Below are 20,760 nucleotides of genomic sequence, written 5' to 3' on the forward strand. Positions count from 1 at the left end.
GACAAGATGTGAATTAATGACAACTGCAAGGAAATCTAGGACACCTTTGTGTTTCAAAATATGGACAAAATACCTGCCATACCTTGCCTGCTGATCACCAAACATTGTTAGTTTTATCTAGCTATGTGCTTTTTATTTCATTTTGATTTTCATTTTGTACTTCCTCACCCTCTGTCCAAAACAACATGCCTTTAGTGTGATGTATCTTGTAATATTGTATTTAGCGATAGTATTTGCAATATTTTACTCAGTTGTATGAAGTTGACTTTTTCTGCTTTGTGCAACCCACGATGTAGCTGAAGGCATTAAACAGGGCGCCAATAAAACTCGATAAAATTCTTGTGCTTTATTATAGTTCAAAAGAATTCAAATGCCCACAATTTTTCCACTGTTTTCTTCAGTAAATTAAAACCCAATACTTTTTTAAACCATATTATAAACATTCACAAGTTGATAATTAAAAATGCATTTTTAAAGCAAACTGTGATATAAAAAAACAAATTTTACAACAACAAAATAAATAATAGGCAGTATTATTCCAAACCATTGGCGTAGATTATTTGAGGTTGATCTATATTATTTTTCCATCAGCTCAAATTGAATGGATATTCGGTGTAAAAGAAGTACTATATACTCCAAGACAAGTGGAAGTACTACTGCTAACTGGCAGAGTGTAGGCTAAGACAAATTTGTCATTTGTAAATGTGACTAGAGGTTTAAATGAAGATTTCCCATGCCATAAATGTCACAAACTAAATCTCAAAGCACTTCCCTGATTGTAGCTCTTGTCTTTGAGTACATAAATAATTCTATCAAAAAGTAACTTGGCAACTCCAAAGTCTTAGTTTGAAACATTTAATAAGAAAGTGAAGGCAGAATAAGATAATATATATATAAAAACTTCTGTACTTACTGCAATATTATAATTTCACTTCAGTGTTACTCTCGCTATACATGTAAGAGTGTATTTGTATATAAAATGCCAGGATAAAAAACAACAGTATAAGAATCAGTAGGAAGTTACACACTGTACATTATTTTGGGTCATTCAGAGCTACAGGGAAGGACACAAAAATAAGAAGTTTCAAAAGATTAAAATTTCACAGGCAAATTGTCATAACAATGTATTTCCATAGATCCATACCAACATTCTATAGAACTACATACATGTGCTTTTATTACAGACAAATCTATGTTATTGAATGTCTTTCAATAAGTTATATATTATTTTAATATGGTATTTAAACATTACTCATTTATGTTGTATATATTCAGTAAAAAAGAACTTCAGATATGATCATTATTCACTCATCCATTTTTAGTCAACTTGTCCTGGTAAGTGTTGAGGTGTATTATTATTATCATCATCATCATCATCATCATTATTGTAGTTTACGATAACACAATAGTAACATTCCAGTAAACCATATTTTTTCCATAGCTGTACAAGAATGCAGTTTTTGCAAATAGTTTCAGTTGAGGATTACCTTAACATAACAATGGTTTATGAAAATCTTCTCTTATTTTTTAAGAAGTTATGGAAAGCTTTATGAGTTCGAATTCCATTCAGAAAACACGAAGATACTCCACAAAATAAATGTAATCACAGTGATCATTTTTACCGAGACAGACTCAAATACATATATTTCTTGCACTAAAAAACACTGTAATGAGCCCTGTGCTTCGCATTTGCAGTGCTCGTCCCTGTTTACAAAATTAAGAGTAAATGTAGTGCGCTAAACCAATAATTTGGTATAATTTGTATTATTCTGTCACATATTAAAGCAGTTTTCTTAAGTGATTAACGCATAAATTGAATGTATGCAATATATTTTGCAGGTTTACTTTAAAATATTACCTGCATGGCACAGTGCTTTTTTCAGCTGAGAAGTAAAATAATGTTGTAAAAAGACTGGCTTCATAATGTTCCCTTTTTTATATCTTAATCCATTTGCTATTTTTATCAAGCCCCTGTTGTCAAAATTTGGATGACAGTAGAAACACATTCTGAGAAAACACAAGCAAAAGTCTTATCTCATGTACAGTATGTGTAGATCTCGTAGTTTATGATGGAAGACCAGAAGGTCAGATTGATCTGAACTTCTTCTGATCTGAGGTTCCTGCTGCTTTAACAGTGGACATGTGTTACTAGTATTGGGAGTATACTTTTTTCTTCTGATATCACTCCTAGAACTCAGACTAATCTTTTATGTACTGTATGAACTGTGTAGCTAATTATCTTTTGAACATTCAAAGAACTCGTTACAAAAATGCTACTTTCACTGACTTCTCATTTAATTTGTAACATAAAGTTGTCTTTACATTGGTAGATAATCCAGATATTTAAAGATTATATAATTTCATTCAGTTTTCATTCATTCAGATTTAAGTTATATTGATGTTTCTAGCTCCTAAAATATAATGTAACCCTTAATTACCCTGTAATAAGCTTATTTGTATGTGCACTCTTATGACAAACCTAAAACAATTATAGTTTTTGAACACAAACTGCACCTTTAGGTGTAAAAATTCCTTTCCTTTGGAATTTTTTTAAGTTTAAAATTTGAAGTTGCCCGGCTATTTTTGGTGAGTACTGTGTATCTTTGTGCATGTTTGTGAAATGTGTGCATTAAAAAGTAGGTAAAGCAAAAGTGAGAAAAAAGAAAAACTGGCTAACAGCATTGTCCCTGTTAAAAACAAATATCTGGCACATTACTTCAATAAGTGTTTCTTGAGTTTTAAAAAATTATTTGCTTTTTCATGGTATGCCCTTTTCTACATACCCTTTGTAAAAAAACTACACTAATCATTTTTGCCTCACCAGAATCACCTTTACCAAAATAGCCCACTGCTATAATAATAATAATAATAATAATAATAATAATAATAATAATAATGCCATCATTATTATCCTTTGGAGTGTTTTGTTGATCTGAAGCTTGTGGTGTTGAGCCCTCAGGAGATTTGAGACCTTAAAATCCATAGTAAAAGAAGCCTGAGTATTACTTTCAGGTGCAGATCCCTTAGCTGTAAAATCCCTGTAAAGAGCTGATTGGCCCTCTGACATATTCTAACAGAAACAAATTATGAAAGGGTAAACCAGTTCCTATGATTCTGTGGGTGGTTCTGAAAGGGTCTGGAGCAGACTCTTGTAGACTGAAGAGTTCATAAATCGAGGGTAAGAGTCTCTGTGCATTAAGGTGTAAATCTGAAGCTGTGCATCATCAAACGTATGGGATGTTGGTTCAAGCATGTTTCTGTTTATCACTTCACGAACTCTGGAGTCCAGACTCACCTATCAAAAAAAAAGACAAAACATTTGTGAGAAAGGAAAGTATTAAAAAGTTTAACAGGTAAAGTTAGAAGTGTATTCTTTAGACGCAGCCCTTTGCTGAAGAAAAATATTCCCTCAAAGATCCTATGACATAGAGAAATTGAGCACTACTAATTTATTACCATTAAACTATGGGTGAATTTATTATGTAGGACACTGCTTATACATATTTGAATGGAAAATGAACTGGTATGTGATCTACTGATCTTTTTATAACAGCTTTGTTTTAATTTCTATTCCATCACACAGTTACCCTCTTCAATGCCTTTATCAATTCATATAACCAGCTGGAGATATACAATACACATAATAATCATTCAACAAATCTTTTATAGTAAGAGTGATTTTTTAATTGATCAGAACATCAACATATTAAAAAAAAGGATGTCTTCCAAAAAATGCCAATGTTTTTCATCAATAAATGCAGTTGCTTAATGTTACTCTACATTTAAAAGATAAAAGTGGTTTAAGTGTACTGAATATGTGGCTTTAAGTATGTTAAATTCTTAAAGCTTTAACTAACAGAGCAACAATACTAAAACACTGTCGAAGATATAATATGGTTAGCAACCTGTATATTATTTACTGTGACAAATTCAGAACAGGCTGTAAGAGATCACGGCTCAGACATCAACAAACAATCAATGACTGCAAAACTTTTTTATTATCTATGTGAATTTTCAAATTAATTTACAACTGCTAGATAATACAATCTGATCCCTTTCAAGTCAAAGTGCTTAAGTGGACAATATACTTTATGGTTTAGGTAGATAGATAAGATAGAGATATAGTAAACTTTCTATTTAGTAAACAGTCCCAATGAGGGAGAGAAAGGAAAGAATGATGAGATTAATTATTTACTGGTAAATAGAAACATTTTATTTTATAACACTGATACATTCACAGTAACTATAACTGAGATTTATTGGAAAATTTGTTATAATATATAATTATCCAATGAATAAAACTTGATATACTTTCATTTTTAATGTGAGCACAAGCCAGCACTGTTAATACAATATGACTGTATTGCAATTTTTAATTTTGTTAATATATTACTTTTTTGTGTGTTTACCCCTCAGCTTCACTCAATCATCTATAAAAAGTCATATAGTGAATGAATAAAACTGTGATTGTGCACACATCAGTGGGTTCATTTTAGAAAATTATGGGAAAAAAACAGATTGTGTGTGAATGGTGTAATAAAATCATAACTCACAGTCATAAAAACAGAAAAAACATTTACTGTACATGTGGTCAAATGTAAACCTAATGCATAATTAATTGCACTTACTGTATATACTGTATCATATTGCTGGCCTTTTGATTCCATCTTGACATATCACAGAAATAACAACACTGGCTGTTGTGTATTACTCTGGTGAGAATCATGTTACTTTTGGTCCATTTCAAGCATCTATTATGCTGTGTTCATGCTCAATTGTGACAAACCCCTGACAGAGAAGACTTTTAATGGCTGATCAGTTCTTTGACCTCACCTAATGTCTGGAACTATAAATAAGAGCAGATGTTTGGAACTAGCTATATACACATAAAAAACAAAAGAACTATTTACACCTCAGCTGACTTCATTGAACATTTCCTGAACTATTTTTAGAAATATCACTTACAATTATGCTATAGTAATACATTATCATTCATATTTAAACTAAAAAAATGTACAAAACAAATTGGACTGATAATTCTGAAATTAACAGGTACTTTTACTTAATATTTATGACACTGATTTCACAATTTGATGTACAATCACGTCTCTAAAATGTACACGTGCAGGTTTCTAATTCATTACAGCATCCTTTGCAATAGTCTGTTACAAGTAACTTGAGAACACCTACCTCTTTAGGTGAAAGAATTGAAATGTAGTCCTCATATATTAGCCTAGCCTTTTCTTCTACGACACTTTTGTTGGTTTCATTTTTTAGGTCCTCACAGGCTAGCCAAAACAACATGTTCTCCTCGCTGAACTCCGTCCGTAAAAACTCACGAAACGCATTCCGTCCCCCAGCACTCCTCATGAGTTTGTCAAATGACTGGCCCCATGTACACACCTCTTCCAAAGTTGGGTTTGGGCTTCATTTAAAGGAAAGGGAGGACAAGACATTTTGATAAATGGCGAAAGTCTGTTTTTTGAATTTCGGAAAAGCGCTGAAAAAATCCTGATTTAAAACACCAGGCCCATGAACGTGGTTGACCATTTTATTTCATTGATAATATTTTATGCCGTCCTTTCTAGTTGCAAAGGACCTGCATAATTTGACAAATATTAATTTCCGATTTCTCATTAACAGTAACTGTACTGCACTACAAATTGTTAGAAACATTTAGAGCCCACTTATCTTTGTTTATTCACGGTTCTTTTTTCCTGGGGAAGGGAAATGCATGGAGAGTCACAGGGGATTCACAGGTGAACTAGAATTACCTGACACACCTGAGTCAGAAACCTCAAGCTGACAGAAAGAAACCAGTCTGAGAAATAATTAAGACAACAGCACAGTTTGTAATTAGTTATACTGTGATGTGTTGATTACCTAATCATTAACAACATGATATTGTAGATTGACATTTGGCAATGGTAAGCTCGCCCATGTTCACTCTAAAGTAACTGCATAACATGTTAAAAGTGCACCAGAGCATTTCAGAATCATCAAAGCAGACACAGCATGAACCCAAATACATTTTAAGTAAGTCTGTATTGTATAAGTAATTAATATTTTAATTATTTTTTACCTTATTGTACCTGTTGCATATACTTAATATAACAACAACAGTAACAATAATTAAAAAAAAAGATTTTTTAACAGCAGCAGATTCAGTGTTTGAGAACATCCAAAATCTTGGAGATGTGTTTTAATAAATTTGTACACAGTAACACTGTATCTAGTAACACTAGTAGCAAACAATGTTCTATTGTAATGACACACTTACTGTAGGTTCTTTAAATTTCTACTATATGAAGACAAAAGATCCTACTATATTCCACAATTTTGAAAAACTGCTCTATAAATATAGTGACAAATTAAAAGGGCAAATAATGAACTAATCAACACATGCATTTAAAGAACCTTTCAAATTCGGCTTAAATTCTAATTAAGCCTGTATGAAGCACACTGTGCATTACAGATGACAGATTGCAAGGCCATGCAAAAGTTTTACGTTTAAAACAAAATCACAATTCTTTCAAAATAAGGTTATAACATAGCAACAATGCAGTGCTGTCTTTCAACATTTCCAAAAGAAGTACATTTCTAGTAGAAAAAAAAACTTCCCATCAAACGCTACTGAAAACAGTGGATTCATTACCTTTCTTCACAGTTGGTGGTGCTTTCTGCCTTGACATCACAGGAGGGCCTCCTGCTTCTACCCTCTCCCTCTTCATTCCTAACAGTGAGACTGCAAGGTAGTAAACAAAGCATTTGATCTACATGCAGATAACAAGCAGGAAAATTATCTGCAGTTTAGTTCATTTAAATTCACACATTTCAGAGGACTAGAGTCCACAGGGCTAAATTTACAGTTAATATAATCTGTGAGAGTAGGGCAATAAGAATTGCTTTATAGTCATCACCTACAGGGAACATATGAAAGGTCTTTTTTAGTTCAGTCACACTTCTTATTTTGCTACCTCTCCTGCTGTCTGTAGCAAAAAAAAATGTTAGCTAAGAGTATACTAAGTCATGGTATTCTTTCAAAAATGTAAATCATTAATAGTTTATTTTAAGTTATCAAAGTCATAATTTGTGTTGATATACCCCCAACTTTTCTCTGACTTTAACTTTGTACAAATACAACTTTGAATTATTCTGTAATGGTAATATATTTGTCATTTAAATTTCAACTTTAAAAAATTTACAAAATCAAATTGCATTGATAATTCTGAAAATAAAAGGCACTTTTGCTCTATATTCATGACACACTGATTTCACAGTTTGAACAGTCATGTCTCTAAAGCATACAGACCTGTTGAACATGCAGTTTTCAATCTGACAAAAGCTTTCTAATTCATTCATTCATTAATTCATTCATTGCTTTGTAACAGCTGGATACAAGTTACTTTTTTCAATTAATAAATGAATCATCCATAGTTTAATTTACTAATCTATCAATGTCATCCTTTTGTTTTGTTTGTTGATAGTTTTGTTTTGGCAGAAGAAGAAATTACTCTTTTCACACTTTAAATTAGTACAATGATACAATGAAGATGTTTCCTAGGTGACATAACATTTTATTTCTATAATATGATAAAACTCAAGATAATTCTGCTGAACACCGTCTTACGTCCTTGTTGAACTCTCAGGGAAATACATTCATAGGCCTTATATTCAAAACACAGGTTATTACACTGATAGATGCTTCCTACAATAATTTACATTTTTAATTGTTTTGAAATAGGGTCACACATTTTCAAACCACACATAACATAAAATCTGTCAAAAGCTTGAATAAAATAAAAGACAAAACCTCACTTAGTGTAATATAAATATCAGATAATATGATAGTCATGCAAGCCATGTTTACCCTGCTTTCTTGGAAAAGGAAACATTTGTAAGGCTGCAAAATTTAAAGCCTTGAAAGTTCTAATCGGACCCCTTCTCCATAATCCTGAAAGATTTATAAAACACTTTAAACTTCATTGTGTTGTTACATTGTGCTACGATGGTGCTAATGATAGTACTGTAGTGCTGCCTCACAGTTCTGTGGCCCTGGGGTCAATTTCAGATCTATGGTGCTATTTGCATGGAGTTTGTACGTGGCCCACGTGTTCACATGGATTTTTCTCTGGGTAGAGGTGTGGTGGTTTCCTCCCACAATCCAAAAGCATTCTGGTAGATTAAAGGGGAATTGCAGTCACAAGGCGGGTTATTAAATTTCGGTAACAAAATAATTTAATTGACAGTGTAGAAAAATTTTAGAAATTCCAAATTAAGCACAAAATCGTTAACTTTGGGAAAGTACTGTAAGTACAAACCCCTGGTCTCTCCATGGGCGGGAGTTCCCACAAATTGTGATGGGGAGCTGTCCTTCCTGCTCACTAGTCACTGTAATGACTACTGTAAAGTGATGTATGAACGAATTAAGTACAGGTTGTGCAGCAGATATTTCACTGCAGAAAATTTCCCAACGTGACGTGCATGCAGAGTTAACAAGTAAGTTTCATTTATCGGTAAAACCGCCTCGAAATCGAGAGCAATATTTCTATAGGATTAAAAGATGTATTCACAAGCCTGCTTGTTTACAATGTAATGGGGTTGCTTCATGTCACTGGAAGTTTTGTTGCCTTGTTCTGAATAGCAGAATATGGCGCAGTGCATACCTGGAAAAGTAGTCTATTTTGTGATAAATATACAGTAAATTAGAGGTTACACAAGCTACTGTGTACATTTTATTTTTATTATGGTTTTAAAATGTGCTCATCATTGCTGATTCTTTTTAACCCTGAAACAAAAATAGCATTACAGATTCCCTTTAATTTTTTAAAAGATGTTACAAGATGAAGCAAACACTTGTACCCAATCTGTGAAAAACAGATATCCCTGGTGCATATATCCCAAGTGATGCACATCTTGTAAACACTGCTCCTCTAATGGCTTTAGGTTTTGCTTTACCATAATTAAGATGAGCCAAGGTTTCTCACCAGGTGCAAAAGCAGCTTTTCATCTTTTGAATGTCATTAAAACCTAGTAAGATTTTCAAACCAGTCTGTAGCCAAAACAATTAACATTCAGAGATCTTAATAACTAGTTGTGAAACATTAGTAGGGTTTAATTAAGATTAAAGTTGGGAATGGCATTTTAATCCTAACACAAGCACCACTGCCAGAAAAGAGGAAACCATCTGGGGTTGTTTCCTCTATGCCACAGACTCGTGCTCAGAAGATTCCCAGTGTAGCTCGTTATTTATCTACACGTAATCCTCCTGGCATGGGTGCTTATCAGCCTTTGCCGGTTAGAAATTCAACGGGAAAGAGATTCAAAAAAACAATGCTGATAAATCCTAGGTCCTGTAACTTGGCTTTTACACGACGTGCCACACAAAAGTCATGTCAGAATAAACATTTTCAAAAACCAAGCCCATGAGCCCTCTTGGGCCTTATCAGTGCTTTTCTCAACATTAAGCATCCATGGCAGACTGAAGCCCAGAGCTTCAACTTCTTCGTGAGGTTCATATTTTGAATCCTCCTTCTCACAACACTTCCATTTTTCCGGTTTTTACCATTCAGCCTATAGAACTCTATAAGGCCATGAACGCAAAATCTGGATTTCCGAACAAGTGTCCCTAGCCAGAAATGTATTTTGCATTTTGCTTCAAAACCTGATGGGGGGGGGGGGGAACGACACAGAAGGAAAAAAAATGTAATCTCATCTGATATTTAAAATGGAAGTTAAGAAAAAATTATGCGGAAAACAACTGTGGTGATTCAGTTTGTGTAGCTAAAAAAAGAGTAGTACACCTAAACAACACATGGCATCCTCACCAAATGAGAAACGTCCCAGAAGGAATTCCTTTGTTGAGACACTTTGCAATTCCAGCTCCACCTCTTCGTCAGCTTTTAAGATCCAATGGCCTCAGCCATCATTTCTACGCTGATGATACTCAAATATACATCCATACCAAACCTGACACTGATGTGGCTGTCTCTATTCTATCTAATTGCATCTCTAACATAGAAACTTGGATGACTCAAACTGTCCTTCATCTTAACTGTGACAAGACTGAAGTCATGCTTATTGGCACCCCCCATCAACTTTGTAAAGCCAATCCTGTAACCCCATCTGTAGATGGTTCTGTACTTGTGCTTCAGACTAAATTGAAAAACCTTGGGGTGATATTCGATTCTGGCTTAACATTCAACCCACATGTGCAGCATATTGTCAAAACATCTTTTTTTTCACCTTAGAAATACTGCTAGACTATGCCCTATGCTATCACTAACTGTGGCTGAAAAGTTGATCAACACATTTGAGTTCTCTCGAATTGACTACTGTAATGCTCTACTCGCTGGGGTATCTAAATCTACTTTGAACAAACTGCAGTATGTCCAAAATTCAGCAGCTAGGATCCTGACCAGGTCTAGTGCAAGTGGTCACATTACTCCTATCCTGGAGTCCTTGCACTGGCTTCCTGTCAAATTCCGTGTGGACTTTAAAATCCTCATGCTCGCCTATAAGGCTCTGCATGGCTTGGCACCTCAGTACCTTTCTGAACTATTATTGCCTTACTTCCCACCTTGCAACCTTCACTCTTCTAATTCTGGTCTCCTAACTGTCCCCCAAGCCCCTCTACATTGTATGGGTGACAGGGCCTTCTCCTGTTATGCCCCCAAGCTCTGCCCAAGGATATCACAGAGTCACCTTCTCTAAACTTCTTCAAATCCAGGCTCAAAACCTTCTTCTTTAGAAGAGCCTTTACTGAACTGGTTCCATTCTTCACCCCTCTGCTTTTCCTAGTACCACCATCCACGGTCTCCTCTGTATATTGTAATTGTGTTTCATCTTGTGTATTCTTTTTATTATTTATTGTTGTTCTCATTCTGTAAAGCGCTTTGAGAAGCCACCTTTAAAAGCGCTATACAAAATAAAGTTTATTTTTTTATTATTATAATCTTTGCCTGGAGACTTGTGAGGTGCAAATAATCTAACTTCTTGCCCCAGGTACGCACGATTCAAAGTTATGTGCAGGCCCTTCGCATTAAGAGCTGCCAGAAGCAGTTGCTCACAGAAGAAAAAAAGAACGAGCGGATCTGTCTGGACAACATACCAGGAGCAGCTGCAGCAGCAGCACCAGCAGAAGCAGCAGGCATTGGACCCTCGGTTCCCGGCATCCTGCTGGGCCCGTGCAGCGCTCGGCAGCTCCTGCTGCCCCGACATCTGCCGCTTGCGCATCTCCATCCGCTCCGATCCCATGGGCTGCCGCAGGGGGAGAGAAAAAAGCTACGTCTTCAGTGAAGGAAACTGCATCTGAAGGGTGAATTAGCTATGGATAGGTTACAGGCAAAGTATATAATTCTTAGCTTTCGGGCACTGTACACAATCCCTAGCTTGTGTTGTGTATAATGCCTGACAGTTACAGGTAAAGTCTGAAATATTGAGATTTTGCTTGTTTCTCTACAGTGTATTCTACAGAGCGCCAAGAATGAATTGGGTGAAATGTTAATTTTACAAACACAAGCCAACACTACTGTAACGCAAATATGTGGTTTAGTAAGTTATGAATTAAAACCATTTGAAATGAAAGACCTGCAGATGAAAAAGTACTGTATGAGTGATCATTGAATGATTATTTGAAGGGTAGACAAAACACTCCTACTTACAAAAGTCCAAAATGGAAATAAAGCAATGATGAGAATCCCAATATTCTGGAACAATATTTTCTGCAACATGACAAACTTGAATGACAATTAGATTGGCAAACCTTTGTTAGTAACACAAAAGTATTTTATCCTTTGACACTTAGTTTTGCAAGAGCATTGCACAGCAGAGTGTAATTCTGATATTGATTTCTGAGTAGAAACAGACTTAAGTCATATTTTTTATCTTTCTTATCATCAGATCTTAAGAAACTTTTTTGCACATGGAAAAATACAACTGGAGTACAACTGCCAAAGAATCCATCACTTGTTACTTCACCAACTACAGTGAATATATTAATTTAATTTCTGTGGCCTCTATCAACTTTAGAGACTTTAACTGTAGATCTTTGTTCTACTGAAGGAAGTTGTTGTCAGATGATTTTTTTCATACTTTTTGCTTGGTCTGTGAGATACAGTAATCTTTGGTATCATCTTGTGGACTAATTGAATTTCTGTTTTACAGCACAATGAATCCAAATTTTGTGCACCATACCCGTAATTTTCATCAGAATGTATTCTATAAATGGCATGAAAGTGATATCCACAGTCCTGACACTGATGAGAGTCACTACATTTCTTTAAGCAAAAATACACAGAATTTTTCTGGGCCATTGTTCACACTTCATGGCCCACCATCTGTCCTCACAGTACGATGAAGCTTTAAAGTAAAGCCCTCTCTTTCTTTGTGTCATCATTCTTTGAGAACCTACGTCTAAGCTTTAGAAATAATTCCACTTTTAATTTTGAGATCATGATGCCTAGTTTTGTATTTTATCTTGCTTCTTAACTTTACATCTTCTGATATGCTGCTTGCTCAGATCCCATTGTCTTGTTCTCTTTTGAAATCCATGTGATGCCAAATATTGTTTAATTTGTTGACTATTAGTATCAAATTTAAAACAAACGTCTTAAACAATTCACATTATATATATATATAAAATCATAAAATATTATATTAAAATACACGACAGTATTTTACAAGCTATCTTGCGTTTGTTCTTGTTAGTTTACTTCCAGTTCTCAATAAATGACCTTCTTGTACTTTGAGGAATACTGTTTCCACTACTGCTTACTGGTCAGTAAGGGGCGCTCGACCTGCAGTCTGTGTGCGTCCTAATGCCCCAGTATAGTGATGGGCTCTCAGATGAGATGTAAAAATGAGGTCCTGACTGTCTGTGGTCATTCAAAATCCCAGGGCAATTCTCAAAAAAACCAGGAGTTTTACCCTGGTATCCTGGCCAAATTTCCCATTGGTCTTTACCAGTCATGGCCTCCCAATAATCCCCATCTATAAATTGGCTTCATCACTCTGTTCTCCTCCCCACTAATCGCTGATGTGTGGTAAGCAGACTGGCACATCATCCAGGTGGATGCTGCACACTGGTGGTGGTGGAGGGGAGTCCCCTTTACCTGTAAAGCGCTTTGAGAGGAGCGTCCATCAAAACTATATAAGCTAAGCTATATAAGTGTAAGGAATTATTATTATTATAAATATGACCTGCAGTATATGCACTTAGAAAGATGACCCCACAACAAGTCTGTTACTCAATAAAAATAAATAGTAAAACTGAAGACAACTGGTTAGAACAAAGAGCAGCTGTGTCAGAAAAAAAAACTTTTAATATATCATCAAGTATTATGTCCCTAAGTGCTTTACAAACTTTATACCTTTTGAAAGATGCAATAAAAAAATCTATAATTCCTTAAAGGTGTTAAATCTGTGTTGCCAATGTCTTGTTTATAATGGAAACTCAGAACTAAGCCAGTACATAGTATTGATAATTCCAATTATCAATATAATTCCCATTCTACTGGAATTCCAATTACGGTATTGGAACTATTCCAATTGATTGTTCCCACATTTCAATTGATAACGATGATCTTTCATTATTCATTTCATGGCGGTACTGAATACCATAAAGCCGCATTCTGCCAACCTGTGTGCTGAATTCGAATACATGTTGAATACATGGTACATGATATTGACCACATCTTGAGCCAAGGATCCCTCACCACAAACCCAGCTGTGGGGTTAATGTTGGGAAGATGTGCAGATGTTAATTATAAGAATAGGAGCCGCATGGTGGCATGTATGCTCTCCCTGGTGGTCACGTGGGTTTCCTTCGGGTGCTCAGGTTTCTGCCCACCAGTCCACAGACACACTGGAAGCTTAATTAGCTTATGGGAAAACTGGCCCTGCTGTGAGTGTGTATGTGTCTCTGCTTGTGTTTGCCTGTGCCCCGCGATGGACTGGTGTCCTGTCCAGGGTGTATCCTTCCTTGCGCCCATTGCTTGCCTGGCTCTTCTGCAACCCCGCACTGGATAAAGCAGCTAGAAATTGGATAGATGGATTATAGTTATATTAATATGAGTTATGGAACAGCCCATTTTACGTTCAGTACCGATTCAGGTATTGGCTCGGGCCACCTGCTCAGGCTCAGACCACCTGTCTATAGGTTCTGCAATGTCTAAGAGCTATACAGTTTGCAGAACCCCAGGCCAGGTTTTCAGGTTGTTTAGAGTGTCTCCTGTGGCTACCAGCCAATAGCAATTCTATCGTTTAAGTTGACCCAAGCATCAGGATGGCCTGAGAGAGAAATGAAAAATTGGTTCTGACCAGTATTAGTCACATACAATGAACCTTGTTTCTTTGAGGGAGATACAATTAGGTAACATGCCCAAAACAGTCAAGTCAAAGAAGGTCGGACATAACTAGGATCATTCCCAGGGCTCAAAGTGCTTTGTGAAGCTACCTAGAAATGTGCTACATAAAATAAAGTTATTATAATTAATAAACTCTAAAGCACAATAAAACAACAGCAATATATTACATCATTGATGCACAATAATAACACATAACCACATTTAGGATAGCATTAAGGGATGACATTTTGTCCAAATTATTTTTTTCTCAAACTCATCTCAAAAGTGTTCTTAAAAAATATAAACTGATTCCTAGAGCATGCAGTTTGTGTTTATGTATCTATGTGTGTTTGTAAAAAGGTTGGTAAACTTGGTAGATGAAGTATCTTAAACTGTCACACTACTGTGTATCGTACTCAAATGATATTGAAACAGAATACAAAAACCTTAGTCTTCTCAAAACAATTTTGTTTAATTGGTCACAGTGGTAAACTATTGTAGCCATTGGGTGGCATTCGAATGCATTTTTCTTATGTTACGTAAAATATCAACAAATAACATTTACAATAGTTAAGAACGGACAAGCCTCCAACCCAAAATATGCTTCTTGTGGTTTAGCAGACTGCCTGAGCTGGACTTCTAACTGCTTTGATAGTGTTCTTAGGGTCACACAAGTACATTGTAGGTATTTCACATGGTCTAGATTTGCTTGTAGTGGGAAGAGACAAGAACTCATGAATCCCCTCTGACTACAAAGCCCGATCACTGCTGGTGAACACCTCTTTAGGAGACACAGACATTTGAGTTGCAACCTGTACTTGTACCTACAGCAAACCAAATGTATTTCTGGCTATTGTAATCCTCTATCATTATATATAAAGGCTATATATTAATAAACTGCATGCTGATCCTGATGTTTTAGAGTGCTCAAATTTGCCTTCTGAGTTAAAATGTTCTCAGTATTTAAAAAGTGACTCATTAGATATTTCATTGAGGAAGTGACTGCATTGCTTCTATATATTACTATTTCAATTCAAAACAATTACAGATAAGTACAATATATTATGAATCTAAGTTAGTACAAAATTATATCCCTCTATGCTTGTCTGAACAAGATTCCATCATGGAATATATCAAAGTGATAATCAGATATCTAATCTGATCTAATCTATCTGAGGACAGTAATGTGGCTAATTTCTCGACTTTGCATGCCCATGCAAGTAAGAACTCTTATGTGTTTTAGTTCCTCATTAGCTTGATTTTATGATGATTCCCTTATAGTATTTGAAACTCAGTGCTCTTGGAGCTTGCTATTTACCCAAGACATTATACACTAAATTAAAGTAAATAGTAATAAGAATAAAACACTTAAAAGGTTCTCTGTTTCAAAGGAAAATCCTGTACTATTATCTTTTTATGTGTATTTGTAACATAAAAACTCATAACATCAATGTATGACTACTAACTGAGTCTCGGCGTTTTGGAATGGGTTAACCATCATGTGTTCCTTAAATAAATTGAAATTGTAGACCCTTCCCTAATCAATATTATTTAAGACAAAAAGCAGCATCAGAATTGCAGGTTAGCCGGGGGCCCGGGGGTTATTAATGTAAGTCACACAAGGGAACTGCTGTTTAGTAACGGCTAATTAATCCTTCATTTAAGTAGGGAGAGCAAGAATGCAATGCCTACCACAGAAAACACACAACCATGATGCCATTCCGTTTGGAAACTGTACGGAAAGGGATTAATGTTCGAACTTGAGCCCAAGCGCAGTGCAAACACAGCTATCTGACTGATCGCAGAGGCCTAATAAGAAAATCTACTGCTAAACAATCCATGCTGTTCAAAAGTACAGCGTGTACGTTTGTATTTCAAAAGTCAGGCCTCTGAGCACTTAGCGCTCTGAAATAAAAATACCCACAATCTGCCTCCAGGAGGCAGAATTCCCTAGGAGGGGGATTTGTGTCTCCTACTCTCTTCATCTTTTTTGTGTTGGGCACACACATTACATAATAGCAGGTGCAGGAGGAAAAGCAGGCATCTTCAAAACATCAGGTGCCAGACGTTTGAATCTTATGTAAGAGCTGAATACTATAAATCAATGCTAAAATCCAAAATAGAATGGGAATCTGAGCACTGTATTATAACAGTATCAAAAGCTTATGGGCGCACATTGCTCCTTTTTACATTTTTCCCAGATCTTTTTTTCATAAATCTTAACATCCAATAATTAGAACTCCACTAAAAGAAAATATTAATATGTTTTTTCACTGTATACCTAAAAGTCTAATATTATGCTAAAGCCAGTATTGCCATATGTTTTTTTTGTTGTAAAATGACCATTTTGGTTTCTATATCTTTCCATTAAAACAAAAAAGTAATTGGTTTAAAGATTTTAGTGTTAAGTCGTGTACATGTAAGGCGTTTAAGTACATAGAGAAACATCAGATAAATTAAGTTATTTTGTAATTATAGAGTTAAGTGAAAAGATTTATATTTCATTGTTAAGTATAAAGTATTTTAATGTTAAGTTTATATAAGAGTGACACAAATGCCAGTAGGGTGATTAATATGAACAATTATATAATACAATTTTTCTTTCTAATTTATAGGCCCATTATTTTAATTAACTAAATGTTCATTCCCTGGTGGATTTCCTGGAAAAACACTAAAGTATAAATGAAAAAAAGATCAGCATGGTGCTCTCCTCAGAGTTTAATTAGGCCTACAGTTTACCACCTGACAACTCTAAAATAACAAATCCAGTCATGAAATAAACAAAAATAAGTCTAAAAATAAGTGCCGTCATTTTAATAAAACATTAATCTGTTTGAATGCTTTCTGGCTCATACATTTACCTTCCTTTAATCCAGGTATACAGTTACTATGCTTCTGAAACTAGAGAAAACCTGTCAGAAAAATATACTATGTATTACTACTAGGCTGAGTTGATAAAATTATACAGATATAAATACTTGTAAATGACAATAACTGTAACACTTGTTAACAATTTAGGTTTTTGTCATAGCAGTCCACAGCAAAAGAAATCACAAAGAACAAATAACCTGCTTTATATAAAAATATAAATGTCAACTACTACTTCTGGATCCTGAATTTACTGACATGAATTCTAAATAATCTTTCATAAACTCTACAGCAATGGGTGCTGAAATATTTGCTTGGAAATGCACAAGTCTAGTATAATGATATTTTTGTCATTCCTTCCTTCTCCTAAATTCATGTTTGTCTCAGTTTTATATTCCAAAAGTTATTCAGAGCAATGGAGGGCTCTCACGACTGCACTGGTAGTTTCTGACCCCACAATCACGCCATTAGTTTCGACTTTGCCTTTGATTGAAAGACTCATGAAGTCCCAGAAAACATGCTACTGCTATAGTCAGAAACTCCTTCCAGGTATTTCTCCTTTCTGTTCTCTTTGGAATAGCAAGGGAATTCTCAAGCTAGTAGATATTTTCAATGAGGATGGCGTATTGTTATTAATAGAAATAAATTCGGTGTTCTGTGCTGCAATGCTTACTTATGGTGTCCCCATAGACAAGGCTGTTGATACATCTCATGTAGTATCTGTAGGTCTTTCAGGTGCCAAGACAAAATGATTGGCTTTCTGTTAGACTTTTCTGTTAGTAGCCTCTATAAAAAAAACTTCAGTTGCTGCGGGTATTTGGAATAGGAGCTTCAATGTTGCAGAGTTGTACAGCAAAATATCCAAGAAAAGTTTGAATACATTTTTTTAGAAAAAGAATTTGGAACAATATAAATATGGGTTCCATAATTTCTAGTAATTTAATGATTCACTTTAAGTTACTTTTCATAGACCACTTGTAGCTGCAGTCATATGAAGCTAATTCCCTGTATAATGCCAGGGGCCTAGATGTGGTTACGTTTTGAAGATAAAAGAAAGTTTCAAATAAGAAGAGGCCATTCAGCCATCTAGTGATCACATCTATCCATTTCTTGAAAGAAGCCAGGGTATCAGGTTAAATAACACAGCTGGGTAGCTTGTTCCAGACTCTCACGACACTCATGTAGGAACATGCCTCCTGTTCTCAGTTTTAAATACACTTCCATGTGTTACAATCTGTGTCCTTTTATTCACTTTTCCCTGCTGATTTTTCCCAATCCATTGTGTTGACTTCCAGTGCAGTTTGAGGATTTTGAGTACTTGGGTCAGTACTCAAAATCCTCAAGTAGTCTTCTCTGTTAAAGACTTAAAAAAGGTTTAGTTTCTTCAGTCTGTTAGTGCCAGAAACCCCAATGTTTGCTCTTCTCTGGACTGATTCCAGTGCAACAATATATTTTTTTGATGTGAAGACAGACCCTGTCCATTTGGAAGGTTTTATCAATGCCTTTGAGGATTGTAAAAACTTGAATGATGTCCCCTCACAGTCTACTCATTCCTTTAAGCCTGGCAATGTATCTGTTTATTCTTGTCTGTACAGATTCCAGAGTAACAATATGTTTTTTGTAACATGTTAATCAAATGTGTACTCAATATTATAAATTAAGTCTTACTAATTCATAGTACAATTTTAACAAGTCTGCCAGGTAGGTGTTCATGTCTCCCTATCTTGAATTGTATCCAAATCTTATTAATTTTATTTTCCATCTTCTACGTTCTTTGCTGGTCCTTTTATGGTATTATCTGTAAATGTGACTATTTTACTACCATACCAGAATCCAGATCAGTGATATAAATGAGAGTGTTTCTTATACTAACCCCTGAGGTACTAGAATGATCTCACCCCAGTGTGAGCATTCCCACCCCCCCACTCTGTGTTCAATCCATTATCCAGTTCTCACTCTAAAGAGATGCATTATTTAAAGCACCAATATTTGAGGTCTTCGTTTATGAGGACCTTCATCAAAAGCTTTCTGAAAATATAAACATACCAGAAAATATGCTTTGTTTGTTTCCGTTACACTGGTTGTTTGTAAAGATCAACAAGACAAGACATACCTTTTCTAAATTTAAGTTAATGAAAGCCCTGCCATATAGATAATCCTCCATTGTTTGGTTTTAATCATGGTAACTCACAGCAGCATCTGGCTGGTTAGTCTTACCCCAGCTAAAAGGACGCTGGTGCTGCTGCTGACGCTGTGAAATCTTTTATTGCACAGTACTTATATTGCAGATGTTTGATTGTGTTCAGGAGATCTTCAGCCAGAAATGTTCAGGGCGTTAACACTAAGGTAGGGTGTGGGGTAAATGTTGTTGCTCTATGCTGTTTTTTTCTTATTTTTTTGTTTTTTTATTAAAAACAAACAGTTTGTCACTGTTCCTGTAAATAAATTTTACATAAAATTCTTATTTATAAAAAGCATATCTGTATTGTGTGTAAATATTTTGTCAAGATGAACTTTTCTTAATACTCCTAGAGAATGCTCAGCTGAACTGGCTTCCTAGCAGGAATGTATTTATTTTGTCTTTGATCTAGAGACATGTAAGTAGAAGAGTTCTTGGGGTTCCATCAAGGAGAGAATTATCAAGCACTGAAAATGATCTTACTTGCTGTCTAACAGGATGGGTCTGACAATTGCAGTGCTTAAGCAGAGATTAATTAACATGTGCAGAAAGGTCTGTGAATTCTAGGACAGCACTTGGCACAGACGACACAGTAATCCCTACAGTCCTTTGCAATCTCATGACAGTCAGTAAATCATGCAAAGGACAGTTTCATGAAGCTAGCATTTATTTGTGTACGTGTTTTGTGTGTGTGTGAGAGAGAAAGACAAAGAGAAAGAGAAGTGGAATAAAGTACTTTCCTTGCACAGGTTCAATGGTTGCAACAAACATTTTCATTAAAAAAAAAAACATTAAAGGAGAATAATCCACACACATAGCCTTCAAACCACTGTCATCCATTCCCTGTTATGCTTCATGCATACAGTGCATTACAGGCATTAGCTGGGGGACTTGAGGCAGTTCTCACTGATCGCTGATATTGTTGGAAGCTCACAGGTACCAGGCCAGGCATGAGGGTCAGTGCTATACAGAAAAAAAGCAATTACTATCTGCCTCCTTCCATATAATGACAAAATGTACTTTGGACATGGTAGCCTCTTGACTCTAGGGCCCAATTTGAACTTCAGGTGGTCTTTGGAGTCTTTTCACGTCCCCTCCATTTCTCTACGAGCCTTTTAATTACAAGTATTTAACTGAATCTCAAAAACTTACCAGTACTAATGTCAAAAGTAGAGCTAAAGCTATGAAAACTGTAAAGATCTAAAAATGTATACATCTTTTAAATCAATAATGAGTAAAAAAACTTCTCAATAATTCAACTTTCTCCTTCAATGGGATGGGTTCTGTTTCTGAATCATCTTGTTTGAGTCAGTCAAACATAGATCCTCTTCATCTGTGTTTTTTCGTGTGCTGGTACCATATGAGGGA

General features: G+C 35.4%; 1 protein-coding gene across 1 annotated transcript in view; it reads right to left on the bottom strand.

The window, feature by feature from the left end:
• Positions 1-324: 324 nt before the first annotated feature.
• rgs20 (regulator of G protein signaling 20) overlaps positions 325-20,760 on the bottom strand; it is a 28,173-nt gene continuing 7,737 nt past the window's right edge. Inside the window, exons 2-5 of the mRNA XM_088918647.1 lie at positions 11,111-11,259; positions 6,656-6,745; positions 5,191-5,425; positions 325-3,295 (exon numbers count right to left, since the gene is read on the bottom strand). Coding sequence (XP_088774773.1) covers positions 3,107-3,295; positions 5,191-5,425; positions 6,656-6,745; positions 11,111-11,259 — 663 coding nt within the window. The 3' untranslated portion in view covers positions 325-3,106. The remainder of the gene's footprint in view (positions 3,296-5,190; positions 5,426-6,655; positions 6,746-11,110; positions 11,260-20,760) is intronic.

Source organism: Atractosteus spatula, chromosome 6 (genome assembly GCF_055471065.1).
Source record: "Atractosteus spatula isolate fAtrSpa1 chromosome 6, fAtrSpa1.hap1, whole genome shotgun sequence".
In the NCBI taxonomy this organism is placed as follows: Eukaryota; Metazoa; Chordata; class Actinopteri; order Semionotiformes; family Lepisosteidae; genus Atractosteus; species Atractosteus spatula.